This window comes from Episyrphus balteatus, chromosome 1 (assembly GCF_945859705.1).
Source record: "Episyrphus balteatus chromosome 1, idEpiBalt1.1, whole genome shotgun sequence".
Classification (NCBI taxonomy): domain Eukaryota; kingdom Metazoa; phylum Arthropoda; class Insecta; order Diptera; family Syrphidae; genus Episyrphus; species Episyrphus balteatus.
Window position 1 is genome coordinate 162021335 of NC_079134.1, and position 17568 is coordinate 162038902.

The following is a 17568-nucleotide window of genomic DNA, read 5'->3' on the forward strand; positions in this document are numbered from 1 at the left end:
TTAAAATTAAGAACAAAATTAAAAAAAAGCCATTTTTTTTATTTTGAGAAAAATATTTATTTTGAAAGATTATTTTTTTATTACGTACATAAATAGATTTGTTTGAAAAATGATGATTTTTTGAAAAATTTATAGGCATAACCTTAAAAAAACGTCTCTAATTATTTTAAATTTTTTTTTCTAAACAAGTTTTAAAAGCAAGTTTTATGTTATATTTTTGTTAATTTCATACTTACAATTAAGTTAAAAATAGGGAACGGTTCGTTATTCTTTATGTCAAAATTCTGTATGACCAAAATTCTGTATCTGAATAAAAAATTCTGTATGGACATAATTCTTAATAATAATTGGGGAGATACTTTAAAAGCTTTTTCTGTAAAGAAAATACCAGAAATCTTTACTCAAAAATTCTGTAAATGATAACAAAAATGTTTTGATAGTGAAAAAAAGTGCGCACTTTTTTTCAAAGCTTCAATTTTATGAAATAAAATCGAATTAAAAAAAAACTAAATTTGTAAATTAAAAATTAAGAAAAAAAAAAACATATTTCCATTTAAAATGTGTAAAAGCAGAAAATGTGACCCTTTATTATTTTTTTTTTTTTTTTTTCAAACTAGTTTTGAAAAATATGTAAGTAATATCACTAAAGCTTACATCAAGTTTATAAAACGTTTTAACAGTTTTACTTGACTTTTATTATTATAATAAAGAAAAAAAAATTAATCTTTTGCAATAAGTATTAAAATAGTTTTTGATTTTTAACTAAGTTTATTTGTTTTGGTAAATTTTTGAACTTTCGTTGCCTTTATTTGTAAATGATGAAAGAGCTGGAATAACTTCGCTTTCACCTCCAAGAGCTTGTATCAAAATTATCAAATATGTAGTAGTGGCAGATATAATCTAAAATATTAATAAGATAATATTGAATATATTTTTAAAATAATTATTTGAAAACTTACAGAAAATATAACTGATCCGTCTAATGGAAAAAATCCTAAGACAGAAAATTCTGGATTATTAACTTGCATTTGTTGTGAAAACTGTGAAAACTATAAAGAAAAATTCTTAAGTGAAAAAAACATATTTTTTTTTAATTTATGTCCTAAAAACATACTCTTTCTCTAATTTCTTTGTCTTTAGAGTGTATTATAATTTTGTTAACTATTTGTTGAGTTTTTCGGAACTATAATTTAAAAAAAAAAAAAATTAAAATATTTTTTTAAATTTTATACTATTATTAATTAAATATTAAATATAATATTCTCACTTACAACATGTTTTAATAGCGAAAATCCCAAGACAACAACCAAAATATTCAAGCTTGGTTGAATCAGGTGCTGTGCTAGATATGCAATACTTTCTTGCATAGGTAGTTTAAATGCTGTTTTAAAAAAATATTGAAAAATAATAAAAAAAAAAAAACAAAAAAGTTATCCTTACCTGCCGGTGCAACAAAAACCGAAATCATAAAGTAAACGTTAAAAAGAATTGAAATAAAGGCTTCAAGAAATATTAAAGCAAGTTGTACATCATAGGATCGATTAGTGAACATGGCAGCCTCAAACGCATTTTGTTGCAACTAGAAATTTACATAGTAAAAAAATATTAACGAATTATTTTTTGCAAAAAAGTAGGTATACTTTTTTATACTTATTCTTATTGTTAAATATATTATATTAGCAGAGTTAAGCTGAAATTAAACTTTCTGGTTAAAAACAGTTGAATTATCTGTTTAGAAAACGAACTTATTTTAAAATCACTGGAACCCATGATCTACACACTTTTGGATGACTTGGCTTGGCAAGTAGTGAGTCTTTCATCAAGCACAGTCCTCTAAGTGTTCAGAAAGTCAAAGCTGTGTGACAAACTGTTTTTTTTTTCTAAGAAGTAGGACTTCGTGTTGAAAACCCAATTATGATGATGGTGTAATCATAAAATGCACTTTTCAAAACTATGGTATGACCTCTTAGTAGCAAACCAAAAGTGAAAAAAAATCAGGCCCTGTTTTTGAAAACTCAATTTTTCAAAACAAATAAAATTCAAAATTGTTTTAAAACTTGAAAATTTTATTTTTGCTTTATACTAAAACTATACACATTAATGGTTTCGTATACAAAAAATCGTCGTTGAGATTGAATCTGTCGTTTGGAAGATATTAAAAAATTACATAAAAAAACTGATCTATGGCAGATACCGTTAGTAACTAATGATTTTCAAAAAAAAAAAAAAAAATATCTTCATCAAAATAAAAAATTAAAAAGAGAGATGTTGTTTAAAAATTAACTTTAATTTTTTTTAACAAAATCGTACACTCAGAGAAAAAATATTTTAAATCAGGATAACTATTTTAAAAAGTTGAAAATGGTTGTATGTGACTATTTTAATACTTTACTATAATTATATTAAAGTATTCTCCAAATTAGTCAAAATTGAATATTTAATAGTAAATTTGGAGAATATATCAATTGAATGGTACCAAATAATAATTTTTAACTAATAATGGCAGACATCGTTATTTTTGGTTCTAAAAACATTATTCCAAAGTACCCTCTGCACAATCTTCAAAAAGCTTTTACATACCAAGTCTGAAATGAATCGAACCATGCGATTAGACTGTATCTTCATATACAGACTGCCTGACTTACAGACTTTACTTACTTCCGATAAAAATTGTATATACCTTCATAGCACTGTCAATCAATGGGAGCAAATCATCTTTTGAAACAATATCCTTTTCAAAAATGGAATTCTTTGAAAACCTTTGAAAACTTGACTTTTTATTTTTACGAGTATCAATGAACTTATTTGATGGGCGGTTAAGCTTGAGTAAAGCTTGTCTTCTCTTAAAAGTCGACAACCGCTCATCGATTTTAACAGAAAATTCTTTTTTCGGATCATAAAGATAATACGGATCCACTGGAATTATTTTAGTTCTCATTTTGGCAAACTTTTATTGCAAACTAATGTTGAAGACTACTTTAAAAACTTTAAATTCTAATAATGAAGTCATATTAAAAAGAAGTAGTAATTAGTTTTTAGAAATACATTATGTCTATTATTCCCAATGGATATTGAATTCTTGTTATTTGAATCGTTTTGTATTGCGTGCGAAAGAAGTTAACATCCATTTAAAAAATTGAATACAAGAAAATAAATCGTCTAAATTGCATTTGTGAATTGTTATCAGAAAGGTAATTAATTGATGAAGACCATCCTATAGGTCACATGAAACTTAGTTCAACTCAATAAAGCCATTTAGTGTGATAAAATTTGTATCATGATTGGTTTGTTGCGCATTCTAAAATAATATTCGATTCATATTGATTTATTTATGCATATACCTACACTCCTTTTCATCAGAATAGGTACACAACTTTTCAAATGTTCATTGATCGTTTGTCCCCAATATTGGTGCGTGACCTAACAAGGTTTTATTGGTTTTTGAAAGTTTAAGATGTTGGGAAAAGCAACAGCTAAAATTATTTCAAAATGGACCATAACTTTCGCATTGTTTTTCTTGTAAAGTATTTTTTGAGGAAAAATCAACTTATTTTTTTCTTCATCAGAATAGGTACACCCTTGTTATCTTTAATGTTTTTGTGGATTTCGAGCAAATTTACCATTTAAACATAAAACTGGACTTTCCTAAGTCTATTTTAATAATCATACTACCATTTTGAAAAACATGGGTGGATTAAAATCGCTAAATTTTGGCGAAAACACCTTAAGAAAAAAAACAAACAATAAAGGATCCACCAGTACTGGTATGATTAAAAAAAAATTACGAATTGTGAATATGCTCTATCCAGACTTCAGATACAAACATTCTGGGATTTAGAAAAATGAATGGTGGTAAAAAAAAAATGCAAAAAAACACTCTAGGAAGAGTAAATTTTTACATGTGCTACCAGTTTTGGTGGATTAACGACAAGAATAAAAGTGAAAAACAGTTGTTATTTATAATTTTAGTACAGTAAATAGAATGGTCATTAGTCCCAATCTTCTAAAATGGCTGAATTTTGAAAAGACACCATCACTACACAAAGAACAGAATTGTATGCGTTTGAGATTTTTGAAATCCTTTACCACATGAAAAGTTGAGTGGTATTTCTTGTTATTTTTAGATCAATACATTTAATTTTGATGTCCTTGGTGAGTTAAACTATCAGTTTAACATTCTGCGAAAGGAGAAACCATTTTGAGACCAACTTCATTGTTAAAAAAAAAGTGTTAAGGCATGAAAGAAAATAATCTACTACGATAATACAAATAATGAATTTCAAACGTGAAGAATGGTCACAGTTATTGCATATTCAAGAAACTTTTCCTTAATTCTCTAGTATTTGTGAACCAGTATTCTGAATTTTTAAGAGAACCACGCCTCCTACCACAAAAAATGCTCTGTAAAATATTAGGAAGAAGTGCAAATTTAGAAAGTACTTTAGTATCTAACATAGAAAACAACCCTGAACCTTGTTGAAAATTATATGGCGAGCCCGTACTGATCAAATTAGTGATATTCGATTTTAAGAGAAAAATATTTCCTAACCCACCATTTAACAATTTAGGAAAGAGATTCAGATTGATTGCATAAAAAGATTTAACAATTCAATTCCTGGACAGTTTTGTTATTTTTTTATGAATAATAACGTCACTATACAAAAAATAAAATAAGTAAAATACATTTTTAAGAAGAACTTGGTTCACATCATTCTCTATGTGTACCTATTCTGATGAAACAAAAAAATTACTCAGTTTTTCGATGTGAAATGCTTTGCCATAGAGAAACAAGAAAAATAACCACAAGTTTTGAATTATTTTTTCTGCTGATTCTGCTAACATCTTAAACAATGACTTGACATCAAAAAATTATTATTTTTCCTACACTGTGAGGAAAAAACGAATACTGAACATTTGAAAAATTGTGTTTTGTGTACCTATTCTGATGAAAAGGAGTGTATGTAAAAATAATAAAGAAAAATAAAAAAAAGTATTTTTGGATTTTTAAAAAAAGTTTAAATTTTTTTTTTTGAAAACCAGTGAATGAAAATGAATTTCATTGAAACTTTGTTTTTAAGTCAGTCTTTATTTTCAATTGGGAAAGCTAGTTTTGTATGGTATCGAAGCAAGTGCTCCGGTTAGAGCTGTTTTACTCACTCTAAACGCCCTCAATTTAGATTATGAATTCAAAATAGTTGATGTAGTAAATAGTGAGAATAAAAGTGAAGAATACATCAAGAAAAATCCTCAACATACGGTTCCAACTTTGGAGGATAATGGTCAATTTATTTGGGACAGTCATGCAATTGCAGCATATTTAGTGAACAAATATGGACAAAATGATGATCTCTATCCGAAGGATTTTCTTAAACGTGCTATTGTTGATCAACGATTACATTTTGATTCAGGAGTTTTATTTATCAATATGAAAAATATTGCAGTTCCATTATTTTTTCAGAACGCTCGTAGCCAATGTTGCCACAATGTTACAAGTGTAACAAAAGTGTTACTTTTTTGAAATATTTAACAATTTTGTTACCATGTTACTTTTTATTCCGTTTTGTTACACTTTTTTTCAGTTTGTTTGTTTTTCGTTGAAATAGATTGAAAATTTCAACCGGAAGCACTTTTTTCTTCGACAATTTACCTAATAACTTTCACTATTTTGCAGGCAACAATGATCTGTTTATGGTAAAAACGTTTTAAATCTATTTGTTGTATACCTATTTTTATTTGCTAAGGACAAAATGGATGGAGTTGGGAAAATTTAATGTGTTAATATTATAAAATTTGTATTTTTAGGCTAGACGCTCTAGCCAAGAAATTCTTCTCATAAATTGTAAAGACAAAACTGTTTAAAATGCAGGGCTATTTTTCAGAAAGATATAACACCTAATAAATAGTTCCCCTCCGACTCCAGTAGAACGTTTTTTTTTAACTTCATTAATTAAAACCTAGATGAGAAACGAAAAATCCTACACAAAAATGGCACAATTAAAAATAATAAAATAATAAAATTAAATTTTCTAAGTCCGCAAAGTCGTAAGGGAAAATGATAACGAAAAAATATCATCGAGAATTCTGTAAATTAAATTAAAATCAAGAAAAAATATCAGAAAATACGTTTTTGAACAAAAAAAAAAATAAAAATACAAAAATCAAACCGTCAACACAGTTTTTTATAACAGAAAAAAGGGCCATGAAAACTCTCCTTATAATCCGGAGTTGTTTTCTGCAGCTGTGTACTGAAAAACGGAAAGCATATTGAAATTTTGATTTCGTTGATAAAGTTTTGTTTTGGATTCATATTAGGCTCAAACTAAAAATTTCGTTCTGCTTTTTGAAAAGTCAAAATTCTACTAGTTTATTTTATTTCACCTCTTTTTCGCTGCAGCAGCCTGGTAGACTTCGTAATAATAAGCTTTCAAATAAGATAAGATTCGATTTATGACTTTTTTTTATTTTGTTACGCTTTTTTCCCATTTGTTACGCTTTTTGAAAAATTTTGTTACTTTTTTTAAAAAAGCCTGCGGCAACACTGCGTCGTAGCCTCTCCAAGAAAAAAATTGATGCGATGTATGAGGGTTTGGATTTTTTGGAAAGATTTTTGGAACATGACTATGTAGCTGGAGACAGTATGACCAATTCTTTCAACTGTACATAGTACATACAAAGCAATGGCTCCAATTGATCCAACAAGAACTCCAAAAGTTGTCGCTTGGATTGAAAGGATGACAAAGTTGCCATATTATGAAAAAGCTAATGGCAGAGGTGCTGCTATTTGTACGATTGTTATCTCGATTGTTATCTCGAACTCGATTTTTTTTACGAGCCCTAAACTTGCCCTATAGTAGGTACCTAGTATCGCAAGTAAAAATTGAAGGATCTACCAAAACTCTGAAATCGGAATTTAGTTCCAATGTACCGAAGTCAGATGGGAGTTGAAACCATTTACTTAACGCACGAAGACTGGACAGCAGGATCACGATGGGCACAAATTTAATGTCCACTTGTTTAAAGTGGAATTTCCATTTGACAAAAGTAATTTATTTGATTCATAAAAAAAAATGTCACTGAGTGATTTGAGCAAACTTGATTAACGCATGATAGTAAATTTACAAGTTTCTTTTAATTTCATAACTAAATCATTGTGACAGTTCCTTTCTAATTATTTTTATTTTTTTTTATTAAATTTAATGATATACTATCCACACTTTATGACTTATTTCCTTATCATCATTTGTTTAGTAATAAAATTCATATCTACAATTAAATCGCCATTATCTCCCTGCTAAAGCTTAAAGCTCTAATGTTTTTTTTTATCTTCAAGTATTAGTTGTTAATTAACGAGCTATAGCTTGTTTAATGAACTGACAATCAGTTGCAAGTTGTATACCTTAGCGTTTCATCTTTACTCCGGTCAAAAACACAGTATATTTTAAACCATGAGCAAATTAATTCTATACGGAACACTCTTATCACCTCCAGTTCGTGCAACTCTTTTCACACTTCACGAATTAGGACTGGATTTTGAATTCATTGAAGTCGATGTCCTAAATGGCGAACAAAATACTGCTGAGTTTCTCAAGAAGAATCCCCAACACACAGTTCCAGTGCTCGAAGATAATGGTGATTGCATTTCTGATAGTCATGCGATTATTTCATATTTAGTTCGAAAATTTGGCCAAACTGATTCTTTATATCCAAAGGATTTCTTTCAACGAGCTGTTGTTGATCAGCGACTTCATTTTGAATCAGGGATATTATTTGGCCGTTGCTTAAAGGGTCTAAGATCAACTAGTGAAACATTTGAACAAAAAATGAAGAACATTGAAGAAGCATACGGATTTTTGGAGACATTTCTTGAAAGTGGCGCTTATTTGGCCGGTGATCATTTGACTATTGCTGATTTTAGTATCTTACCTACAGTAACTTCTTTGGATTTTATTCTTCCCATCGATTCTTCTAAAACTCCGAAATTATGCGCATGGTTGGAGTTAATGAAACAACTGCCACAATATGAAAAATCTAATGTTGAGGGTCTTAAATTATTGATTGAAAGAATAAAACCAATGATTGATGCAATGAAATAAAAAATTGTTAAAAATTTGTAAAATAATGTTTTTTTATTTATTAAATTGAAGAGTCTATAGTCAATTTTCAAGATGTTTTAGGACCATTCTTCGTTCACTCTTTTTTTCTTAGGTACAAATTCTAAATTTTGAGAAATAAGAATAATGGAATGGTAAAAAATTCCATTCTTCTTCCAAAAATATAAACACAATTTTCTTAGTTTTTAAAATTTTATTTCTGCTTTAAGTCTTTTATTCTTTTTTCAAAAAAATCTCACATTTCTTGGCAAACAATGCTAATCCCAACTCATTGCCTCTTTCGTAATAAGGCAACTTTGTCATAAGTTCCATCCATTGCATTACTTTTGGAAACTTTTTCCCATCAATTGGTACCAAATAATTTAAACTGGAAACAGTAGCCAAAATGCTAAAATCTGCAATAGTAACATTCTCTCCTGCTACATAATTTGAATTTTCTAGAAATTTTTCCAAAAATTCATATCCACTGATGACATCATTCTGCTTATCTTCTGGGATTATGGGATTGTTTTCTTGGAATACTTTAATAGTGATGGCATTTAAACTGGCAAATAATACTCCCGAATCAAAAAAGAGACGATGATCTACCAATGCTCGTTGTTTGAAATCCTTTGGATATAAACTATCATTTTTGGCATATTTTCGCACTAAATAAGCTGATATTGCATGACTATCAGCTAAATATTGTCCTTCATCTTCTAGTACCGGTATTAATTGCAATGGATTCTTTTTACGAAAATCTTCGGTTTTTTGTTCGAATTTTTTTAGTTGAATTTTTTTAAGTTTAAATTCACAACCAAGAGCATTTAGAGTTAAAAGAACAGTTCGACAAGCTGGACTTGGTTCGAGACCGTATAAATTTAGAACCATGTTTTTTTTTTTTGTTACTTAAGAAACGACTTGTTTAACCGTGCGAGTATACTATAAACTAATTGGAAAAAGCAAGGCGTTAAACAAGTTCTTTTCATTAATTCTTTAATGATAACAAAATATAATTTCATCGTTATTAAAACCAATAAAAAAAATTGTATATCTTATCTTTGCATTAAAGAAAGATAATAATAGTCTTTATGGATAATTGTATTGGGTTTAAAAATAATGTTCTTTGAGTGGAAAGCATGCATGAATATGAAGCTATCTGAGGTTATATTGGAACATTACCATCATTTTAGATCCATATAGATTAATTATTTGCATTAATGTAGATAAAAATAAATATAGAGGTTATTAGAAGAACATAAGCCATAAAAATGATAGAAAAAGATAACAGATTACAGTAGATTGCTTTTAGCCCGTAGAAAACAAATATCGTGTCGAAACAAATTTGGCTCGATAAGTTCTTGAAAAGAAAAAATCGAAAAAATCGGGTACAGAACAATCAGATTAGTTTCGTTGAAATTTGTGCATTTTTGTATTGGGTTGAAATCTTTTATATTTCTTTTTCTCAGTCAATTCTTAACACTTGATAAATAAATTAAAAGTTACATTTTCTAGTCTAAGAAAATTCTTAAAATTGAAGTCAAGGTGGAACAAACGCTGGGCTTCTGAAGCCTACGTCTTGATTCCAAAGAGAGCGTGACAATAGAATATTTGCAATGCTCGGAGGTTTTCTTCCCCTAAGTATATATATGAAATTTGGAGATCAACTTTTTATATATGATTCTATAATTTAGCTTCAAACCCTACAAAACTTGATCGATTTTCTTTTATTCCAAGACATTTGAAAGAAAAGGGGTGTTGATATAAGTCTAAATACCTTGCATCTGAAAATTTTCGTTACAGGGACTATCTTCAGGTTAGATGCCAGTTGTTAAAATATTATTTAAAAAAACACTCATGTATTATATACGTGTTATATAGTAGAAGCAGTGTTTTAATAATTCTGATTTAAAGTCACTGTGGAGTATGAGTGTTTTTTTCTTCGCCATTTATTATTAAAAAAATACGGTGTAAATATTTTTAATATTAAACAACTGTTTTGTCACAAGAAAAACCCATTTCCTTTTCAATTGTTTCATTCTTTTAGCATTTTGAAGCTCAAAATCATTTCGTAAGCTGTTCTAATTACTTTTTACTAATAAAAGATTATAATAAAACTTTCACATTCTAAGCAACTTAAACATAAGAAGTAGGAAGTGCTCTCTATTTTTTTTTTACTGTTGCTGGATATTGTAAAAGTCTTAAAATCAATTGGTTTCAAAAATATCTTTTTTAAAAAAGGTACCTCCCATAAAGCTGTTTTGAATTATTAAAACTTTATCGAAAACAGCGCTTGAAATTTTTGATAAATTGTTATGTATGTACATTAATAAATGATATATGAGGCGTTCAGAATAATAATGGGTCAAGTGGACTTCTCTTAAGGTTGGATGTTTTAAGATCTTAAAAATTAAGGCTTTGATTTTATATCAAATAGAATGAAAGAAAGGAATTCTAAAGATAAGAGCTATTGATCTGTGAAACATTTATTTCAAAAGTTCCTTTAGTTCCTCTGAGAAAAAGCTACTCAAAGTTCAAAATAATGCAGAAATTTCAATTGAATTATATTGAACTCCTCATATGCAACTCTCAAAGCTATTTCTCAAAAAGCTATGATCTTGGATCAAAAGAATGGAATGGAAAATTTTGTTGGAACGTATCGCAAAGAATCACAAATCGAATGCGAGGATTTTCGGAATAAGAAAACTAAAATGTTGCTAACACAGGTAGATAGAGTTCTTTTTAGTTATATTTTTGTGCTCTTTCCTCAAAACCATGTTTTTTAGATGTATGCCACTTTGCCGTAGTAAAAGTGACTACTTAGGGTTTCAAAATTGAATTGGAAATAGTTTGGAACTCTGTATTCAATGTAAGTATTATTCTTTTAATTTCTTTCAATTAAAGTTGTTGTACTTTAACCCTTGAGCACTGATGAGTTGTACGCCAGTAAAATTGTAGCACTTAGGGCTGTGATTGCAATTATTAATACTTCTAATATCTTAATGAGTAGCTGGAAGCGATAATGTCTTTAAAATTTCCTGGCAAATAAACTGCATGGTACTTGAATTTTAAGCACTACCCAACCCAATGACTATGCATATAATAAATTATTATGTTAAGTAAACAATACATTTCTGTTCACACGTTTTAATTTTTTTGCATTGTCATTGCATAAATTTAAGTAGAAAGGATTTTTCGAAACATTATCATCCATCCTATGTATTGATTTATTTTACATCACATGTTTACAAGTTTGTAAGGCTCTAAAAAAATGCAGAAATCAGCTTCAGAGATATTAGAATCTCATACTCTCTTAATCTCTATGTATTTTATTTTGAGGATTAACAAAAAGTAAAAAAATAATTTAACACATTAATGTTTTCAAATCGAAAACATAATGTTACTCATACGCCACAGTGACCGCTTGAATAGAAACGTAAATAAAAAATGAAATTAAAAATAATAAATCTCTTAAAATCATTGGCCCTTAGCAATAGACCCAACTTTAGCAAAACTCGATTTTAACTAAAAAATTAATGGTAATTAACTTAGAAGTCGGTTTTAAAATCATAGCACTTTTTTAATTTGGAAATGAGATGTATGTTTTATTTTTTGTTTAATCGAACTTCCACTAAATTCGGGTCTATTACTAAGGGCAAATAAATTCAGAATGCTTAAATGTCGATGGCAAAGTCTTGTAACTTTTTCTTAAGTTACACTTTTTGAGAAAATTGAAAAAAGTTTTAATGTTTTGTTGCTTTACTCCATACCGTAAACAAAAATGTTTTCAATTCATAAAATTGTTAATAAAACTCTTTGAATTATTCACAGAATTCATTTCAAAAGCTCAGAAGGTTCTCTCACTGAAAAGTTAGCAATCAAATTAGTAAGCAAAAAAACACTGAACAAAAATAATATGAGAAGTGATATAGCCAAACAATTTTCGCAAACACTTCATATTAATTTTAGCTTCGAATACTTAAAAGCTTTTGCATACAATAACAAGAAAAAAACAACATTAAAATAATAAAAAATAAAAAGCTCGTTTTGAATAGACACTCAAAATGATGGAATGTGCCATATAATTAAAAGTTTATTTTATATACCGTAGAGTATTCAAACCCATGTCATCTTCTTATTTATTAAAATAATTTAGTTTAGTGTCAACATTCAACAGCAACACAACTAAAAAAATGAGCAAAATTATTCTATACGGCATCGAAGCTAGTCCCCCAGTTAGAGCTATTTTACTGACTCTTAAAGCCCTCAATCTCGATTATGAATTTCGTGAAGTTGATCTTTTCAAAGGTGGACATTTGACAGAGGAATTTTTGAAGAAAAATCCTCAACATACTGTACCGGTTCTTGAAGATGATGGACAATTCCTCTGGGACAGTCATTCGATTGCAGCTTACTTAGTCAGGAAATATGGCAAAAATGATGACCTTTATCCAAAGGATTTCCATAAGCGTGCTATTGTCGATCAACGACTTCATTTCGATTCTGGAGTTTTCTTTCCAAGTTTAAGAAATATTACTTTTCCAATTTGGACAGGTATTTGCAAAAATGTTCCACAGGAAAAAATTGATGCAGTTCATCAAGCTTTTGATTTCTTGGAGACTTTTCTGGAACATGATTATTTGGCTGGTGACAGTTTAACTATAGCGGATTTTAGTGCTGTGTCAACAGCTACAAGTTTTGATCTTCTTGCACCAATTGATTCAGCTAAGTACCCTAAAGTTGTTGCTTGGATTAATAGGATTTCCAAATTGCCATATTATGAAGAGGCAAATGCAAAAGGAGTTGTGCTTTTGAATGGAAATTTAAAAAAGTTATTGTTGTAAAAAAAATATAAATGTCAGGAAATACAAATTATAATCATTATGATAATGTTTGAGAGGAAGTCAATTCAAAGATAAAAGACACGCCTCATGTTTATCAGTTAATTGTTTCTAACAATCAATTTTGGTATTCAATAAGTAATTAAATTTGTATAACTGCACTGGTACTGAAATAAAGCTTAATAATTAAATTTGATTTTATTGTTTTTCTTAATATGGAATTTTAGTTCATCATATTGTTTTGTCACAAAGTCTTAATGTGGTGCTCAAAAACTGTTTATTCTACGTATTTTTGAAGTGCTTTCAATATTTTCATGGCAACTAAATGTTCTTGAAAGCTAAATACATATCAATAAAAAAAATGCAGAACTGGGTCGCAAGTAGTTCTTATGGTAAGTTTTAAATTTTTTTAAAATTTAAAAAAAAGCTTGAATAAATTGAGGCTTAAAGAGTGTTTAAGGTTTAAATCTTTTTTTTAGTTTAATTTTATTATTAGTCTTAGACCCGTTTGCTGAATCGAAACTTAAGCATTTAAGTTCTACATAAATCCTTATGTGACAGTTTACGCAGAGGAAAAAGTAGGGAATAAGAGTTTATGTTCAACATAAATGATTTATGTTTCGATTCAGCAAATAGCTCTTAAACAAAATTAATAAAAACTTACCTATTTTTTTTTTGTAATTTAGAAAACACATTTTTAGATGGTTTTGATCTCCAAACGAAGTTTGCAAATTGATTTCTTTCATTACAACCATTAGATTTCAAGGGACACTAAATAAAATGCAAAGAAAGGTCTTTTAATAAAATTTTTGTATTGTACCCTAGAGGCTAGTTTACAATTGGGAGTTCGCGCGAACTTTAGGGCATGTTTGAATGCTTATAACTTTTTTTATCATTCTTACGATAGTGAATACAATTTATTTTTCTAAACGTTTTTTGCATTTTTTTTCGTCAAAACGATTTTAGATACAATATAATTTTTTAGAAATTTTTTCTGAAAAAAAGTCACAAACCACATTTTTGGGTTCATGTGCAACCCAAGGTTTTAAATGGTACCTAAATATTTGTATTAATCACGTATTTCATTTATAATTATATAATTTCAACAGATTATCCTCTATAATATGAAGATGAAAAGCAATTATTGAATCAAAAATCATTCTGGAATTCCGAGAGTTTTTGATCAGTATAAAATTTTGGTGTCGCAGGCAACGGTTTTTTTTTTTTTCAAAAATCACACGTTGTTTTGATCTTCCTGTCCTCTTAAGACTTAGACCACCTTTAGTTATTCTTATAATGTACTTAATTGAATCATTTATTTTCAAAACATGATAAGTCCATGATTTCAAATTTTTCAGGAGAAGAAAAAAACGTTCTATTTCCTTTTGTTCAGTGTAGCAAAATGTATAAAAAATATATTTTGTAGAACTTTTACCTAGCTACAGAATATCGTTTGGTATTTACTTTTTGGACCGATTATTTAAAAGATAAAAAATAAAAACGATTTTGGACTTATCATACTTTGAAAATAAACGAATGTGAAATTAGTTTTAAAATTAATATACAATTTTTTTAAAGCCTCAGTCTATCAAACAATTGCATTTGGGAATAGAATATAATGTTTCGAGTAGTTATTTTACTTGAAAGACGCCTTCAACTTAAGATTTTGAGTCAGTAGTCAGCTTCTCTATGTGTAGTCAATGGGCACGTTCAAACAGCTATCGGATAGACAATAAAAATTTTTTTCGCTTAGCTGTAAAATCGAATATAGACTGAGTAGATGCTTCATATTTTGAAGGTTATCCCCCAAGAACATATTCAGTTAAAAAAAACGAATTTTGAAAAAAGTGGACTTATGTATCATGTTTTGAAAATAAACCATTCAATTTGTCAATTTAATAAATTATAAATCAAAATAATGCATTGTTTCACTGAACCAAAAAGGTACATAAAATTAATGAATTTGTACATTAAATTAATGTAAAAATTCATGGCAAATGAGCCAATGTAAAAATTCATTAAATTTAAGAATCTTTTTATGAACAAATTCATAAGGGAATGAATATTTCTTAAAAATTAAGAATAAGTTCTTAAATTTTATGAATTCTTTTCATACACGAATTCGAAAATTTTTGAAAATGTTTAAGAAAAGTTTCTTAGATTTTAAGAAAAATTCATACAATTTAAGAATTATTTCTTATAATTTAAGAACAAAGTTTAAGAAAAGTTTCTTACATTTTAAGATTATTTCTTAAATTTTATGATTTTTTTCATAAACTCCGTAAAAAATTGAATGAAATATTGCTTAAATTTTATGAAAAAAATCATAAAAACTATGAATTTTTCTTAAAGTTTTATGATTGTTTTCATAAAATATAATACACTTTTCATTAAAATGTATGCATTTATTTATATAGATGCATATAATATACATTACCATTCCAAGTATTTAATTTGTTCCTGAAAAAAATTGTATTCCAATCAAACAAACAGCAAAAGAAAACAACCCAAAATCTAAAACAAAGAAATGAAACTGTAAAAATAAAATAAATTATTAAGTTTAAACGTTATAAAAATGTTTTATTGATCACTATCACTATACATTTCACTATAAATTTAATTTTTAACTTAATTTTACTTTTTTAATGGATGCATCATCTGGAAAGATAGAAAAAAGTTTGCATTAGTAAAATGAATATGTAGTATTTGGTTTAAAAAATCGAAAAAGCTAGAAGGTTAAATTATCTTATTCTTACCTTATTGTAATCGGCAGCATTAGACTCTGGAGCTGAAAAAAAAAAAAAAACAATACAAAATTGAATAAGTTGGGGAAAGATAAAAATATAAAGAATTTAGGTACCTATGAGAAATGTTGATAGTATTAAGTTAAAACAAAATTTAAATATTTAGAGAAATAAAATAAAATGAAACACTTACTAAATTCAATGTTTTGCTTTAGTTTGCAATGACAATTTCAAGTGTACAGGATTTGTTGAGAATCGCCTGCCTTTAATATGGTTTTTATTTTGTGTTGATTTTTCCACTTTTGCCGGTCCAAAGCTGAAGATTACGTACCTACGTGCCACCATATTTCAGAAACAAATCAAATTACGATTTTCACTTTTTAAATATGCACCTATGTATACCTAACAAAAAGAAATAAAATACATTTAATAAATAAAAGAAAGCAATTTTTAACATTATATGTTTTTATACTTATCTGAGTATATGGAAAAGAGGCAACAGCAACCAACAATATTTTACACTGTTGAAATATACTTATAATCTTCAAAATTGTCTACGTGGTTAAAATGGTTAACACTATAATAAATATTGTCTTTTATTCACAAACTTTTATAGCTTGTTTCGGCAACGACCGTCGACTTTGAATATCAGATTTTAAATTAAATCCTCAAAGAAATCTTTCTAAGGCATAGATCCAGAACAACAGTTATTATTTTGTAGATTGATGAAAAAATACATAGACTTTAAGAAAATATACTTAAAAACTCACAACGTAAGAAATTTTTCATAAATTATATGTATACTTTCATAATATTTAATGAATTAATTCTTAAATTTTGGAAAAATATGAATTTCGATCATAAAAAGTATGAACAGATTCTTAAATTTTAAGAATAAGTTCTTAATTCCAAATACAGGATAACGGTAAAATATTCGTTGTTTATCGATTAATGAAAAAATACATTCAGTTTAAGAAAAAATACATTCATTTTAAGAAAAAATACTTAAAAACACAAAATTTATGAACTTCTTACAAATGTAATTGTGAAAATAAATTTTTTTCAATTTTAGAAGGGAAAAAAGTCAATTTTAAAAATTATTTTAACTCAAAATACAACTGAATGGAAAATAATAGTAAATTTCATTCATAAAATTATGTCCAGATTCTAAGATTCAGCAAAATATTCTTTCCAATTGAAGCTTGAAGTTTATGAATTTATTCATAAACCTTCGTATTTGTTCTTAAAAAAAGTTCATAAAAATATTTTCCATAGGAAAATTTTTATGAAAACTGATTCTTAAATTTTATGAATCTTTCTTAAAACTAAACTTTTTTTTTAAGAATTTGTGCTTAAATTTAATGAATTTTTCTTAAAAATGTATGAATTTTGGTTTATGAACGAGATTCATAGTTTTTAAGAATAATACTTTTTTCAGTGAGTAAATAAGAGAGATTATTTTGTATGCAGTAAAGTAGTGTTAAAAAGTTGTTGAAGTCCTTTGAGTTGCTAGGTAAATAGATAATGTCGGATATCAAAAAACAAGAATATAAGAAGGAATATAAAATGGTTATTCCAAGGAATAAGCTCTAAATGAGGTTTATCTGACTATTGAAAAACTGGCCCTTAAAAGTACAATTTTATTTAAACGAATTTATTTAAACTAAACCATTTTGGTTTTTAGAAAACTTATCTTTTCCATAATGCTTCTGTATACAGAGAAAAAAAGCACTTTAAATTAAAATGATGCTTTTCTTAGATTTATCTTCTTAAAATAAAGAGATTTCTTATAAAAATATATGCAATCCGTTTAAACTATGTTAAAATCAAAACGAACTTCATTTCATTTTAATAAGATTTTTTTTAATTAAAGTTTATCTGCTAAGAATTAAT

The 17568-nt window shown here is 27.4% G+C and overlaps 3 protein-coding genes, 1 long non-coding RNA gene and 1 pseudogene across 4 annotated transcripts; 2 read left to right on the forward strand and 3 right to left on the reverse strand.

Moving 5' to 3' along the window:
- Positions 1-731: 731 nt before the first annotated feature.
- LOC129907297 (putative gustatory receptor 28b) lies at positions 732-3129 on the reverse strand. Its single transcript, XM_055983414.1, has 6 exons — positions 2681-3129; positions 1441-1579; positions 1272-1381; positions 1115-1183; positions 960-1049; positions 732-900 (listed from the first exon to the last, which is right to left on the reverse strand). Exons 1-6 carry the CDS (start codon positions 2936-2938, stop codon positions 769-771), a joined length of 798 nt encoding a protein of 265 aa, XP_055839389.1. The 5' UTR covers positions 2939-3129; the 3' UTR covers positions 732-768.
- A 148-nt stretch (positions 3130-3277) lies between these two features.
- LOC129911729 (uncharacterized) lies at positions 3278-8093 on the forward strand (annotated as a pseudogene).
- A 191-nt stretch (positions 8094-8284) lies between these two features.
- On the reverse strand, positions 8285-9052 carry LOC129905349 (glutathione S-transferase 1-like). The gene has a single exon (XM_055980818.1). The coding sequence runs from the start codon at positions 8979-8981 to the stop codon at positions 8325-8327; it is 657 nt and encodes a 218-aa protein (XP_055836793.1). The 5' UTR covers positions 8982-9052; the 3' UTR covers positions 8285-8324.
- A 3200-nt stretch (positions 9053-12252) lies between these two features.
- On the forward strand, positions 12253-12961 carry LOC129921326 (glutathione S-transferase 1-like). The gene has a single exon (XM_056003117.1). The coding sequence runs from the start codon at positions 12284-12286 to the stop codon at positions 12932-12934; it is 651 nt and encodes a 216-aa protein (XP_055859092.1). The 5' UTR covers positions 12253-12283; the 3' UTR covers positions 12935-12961.
- Positions 12962-15428: 2467 nt separating this feature from the next.
- Positions 15429-16435, reverse strand: LOC129906069 (uncharacterized). Its single transcript, XR_008770714.1, has 3 exons — positions 15869-16435; positions 15688-15719; positions 15429-15589 (listed from the first exon to the last, which is right to left on the reverse strand). It is a non-coding gene; the product is annotated as an uncharacterized LOC129906069 (long non-coding RNA).
- Between the last annotated feature and the right edge of the window lie 1133 nt (positions 16436-17568).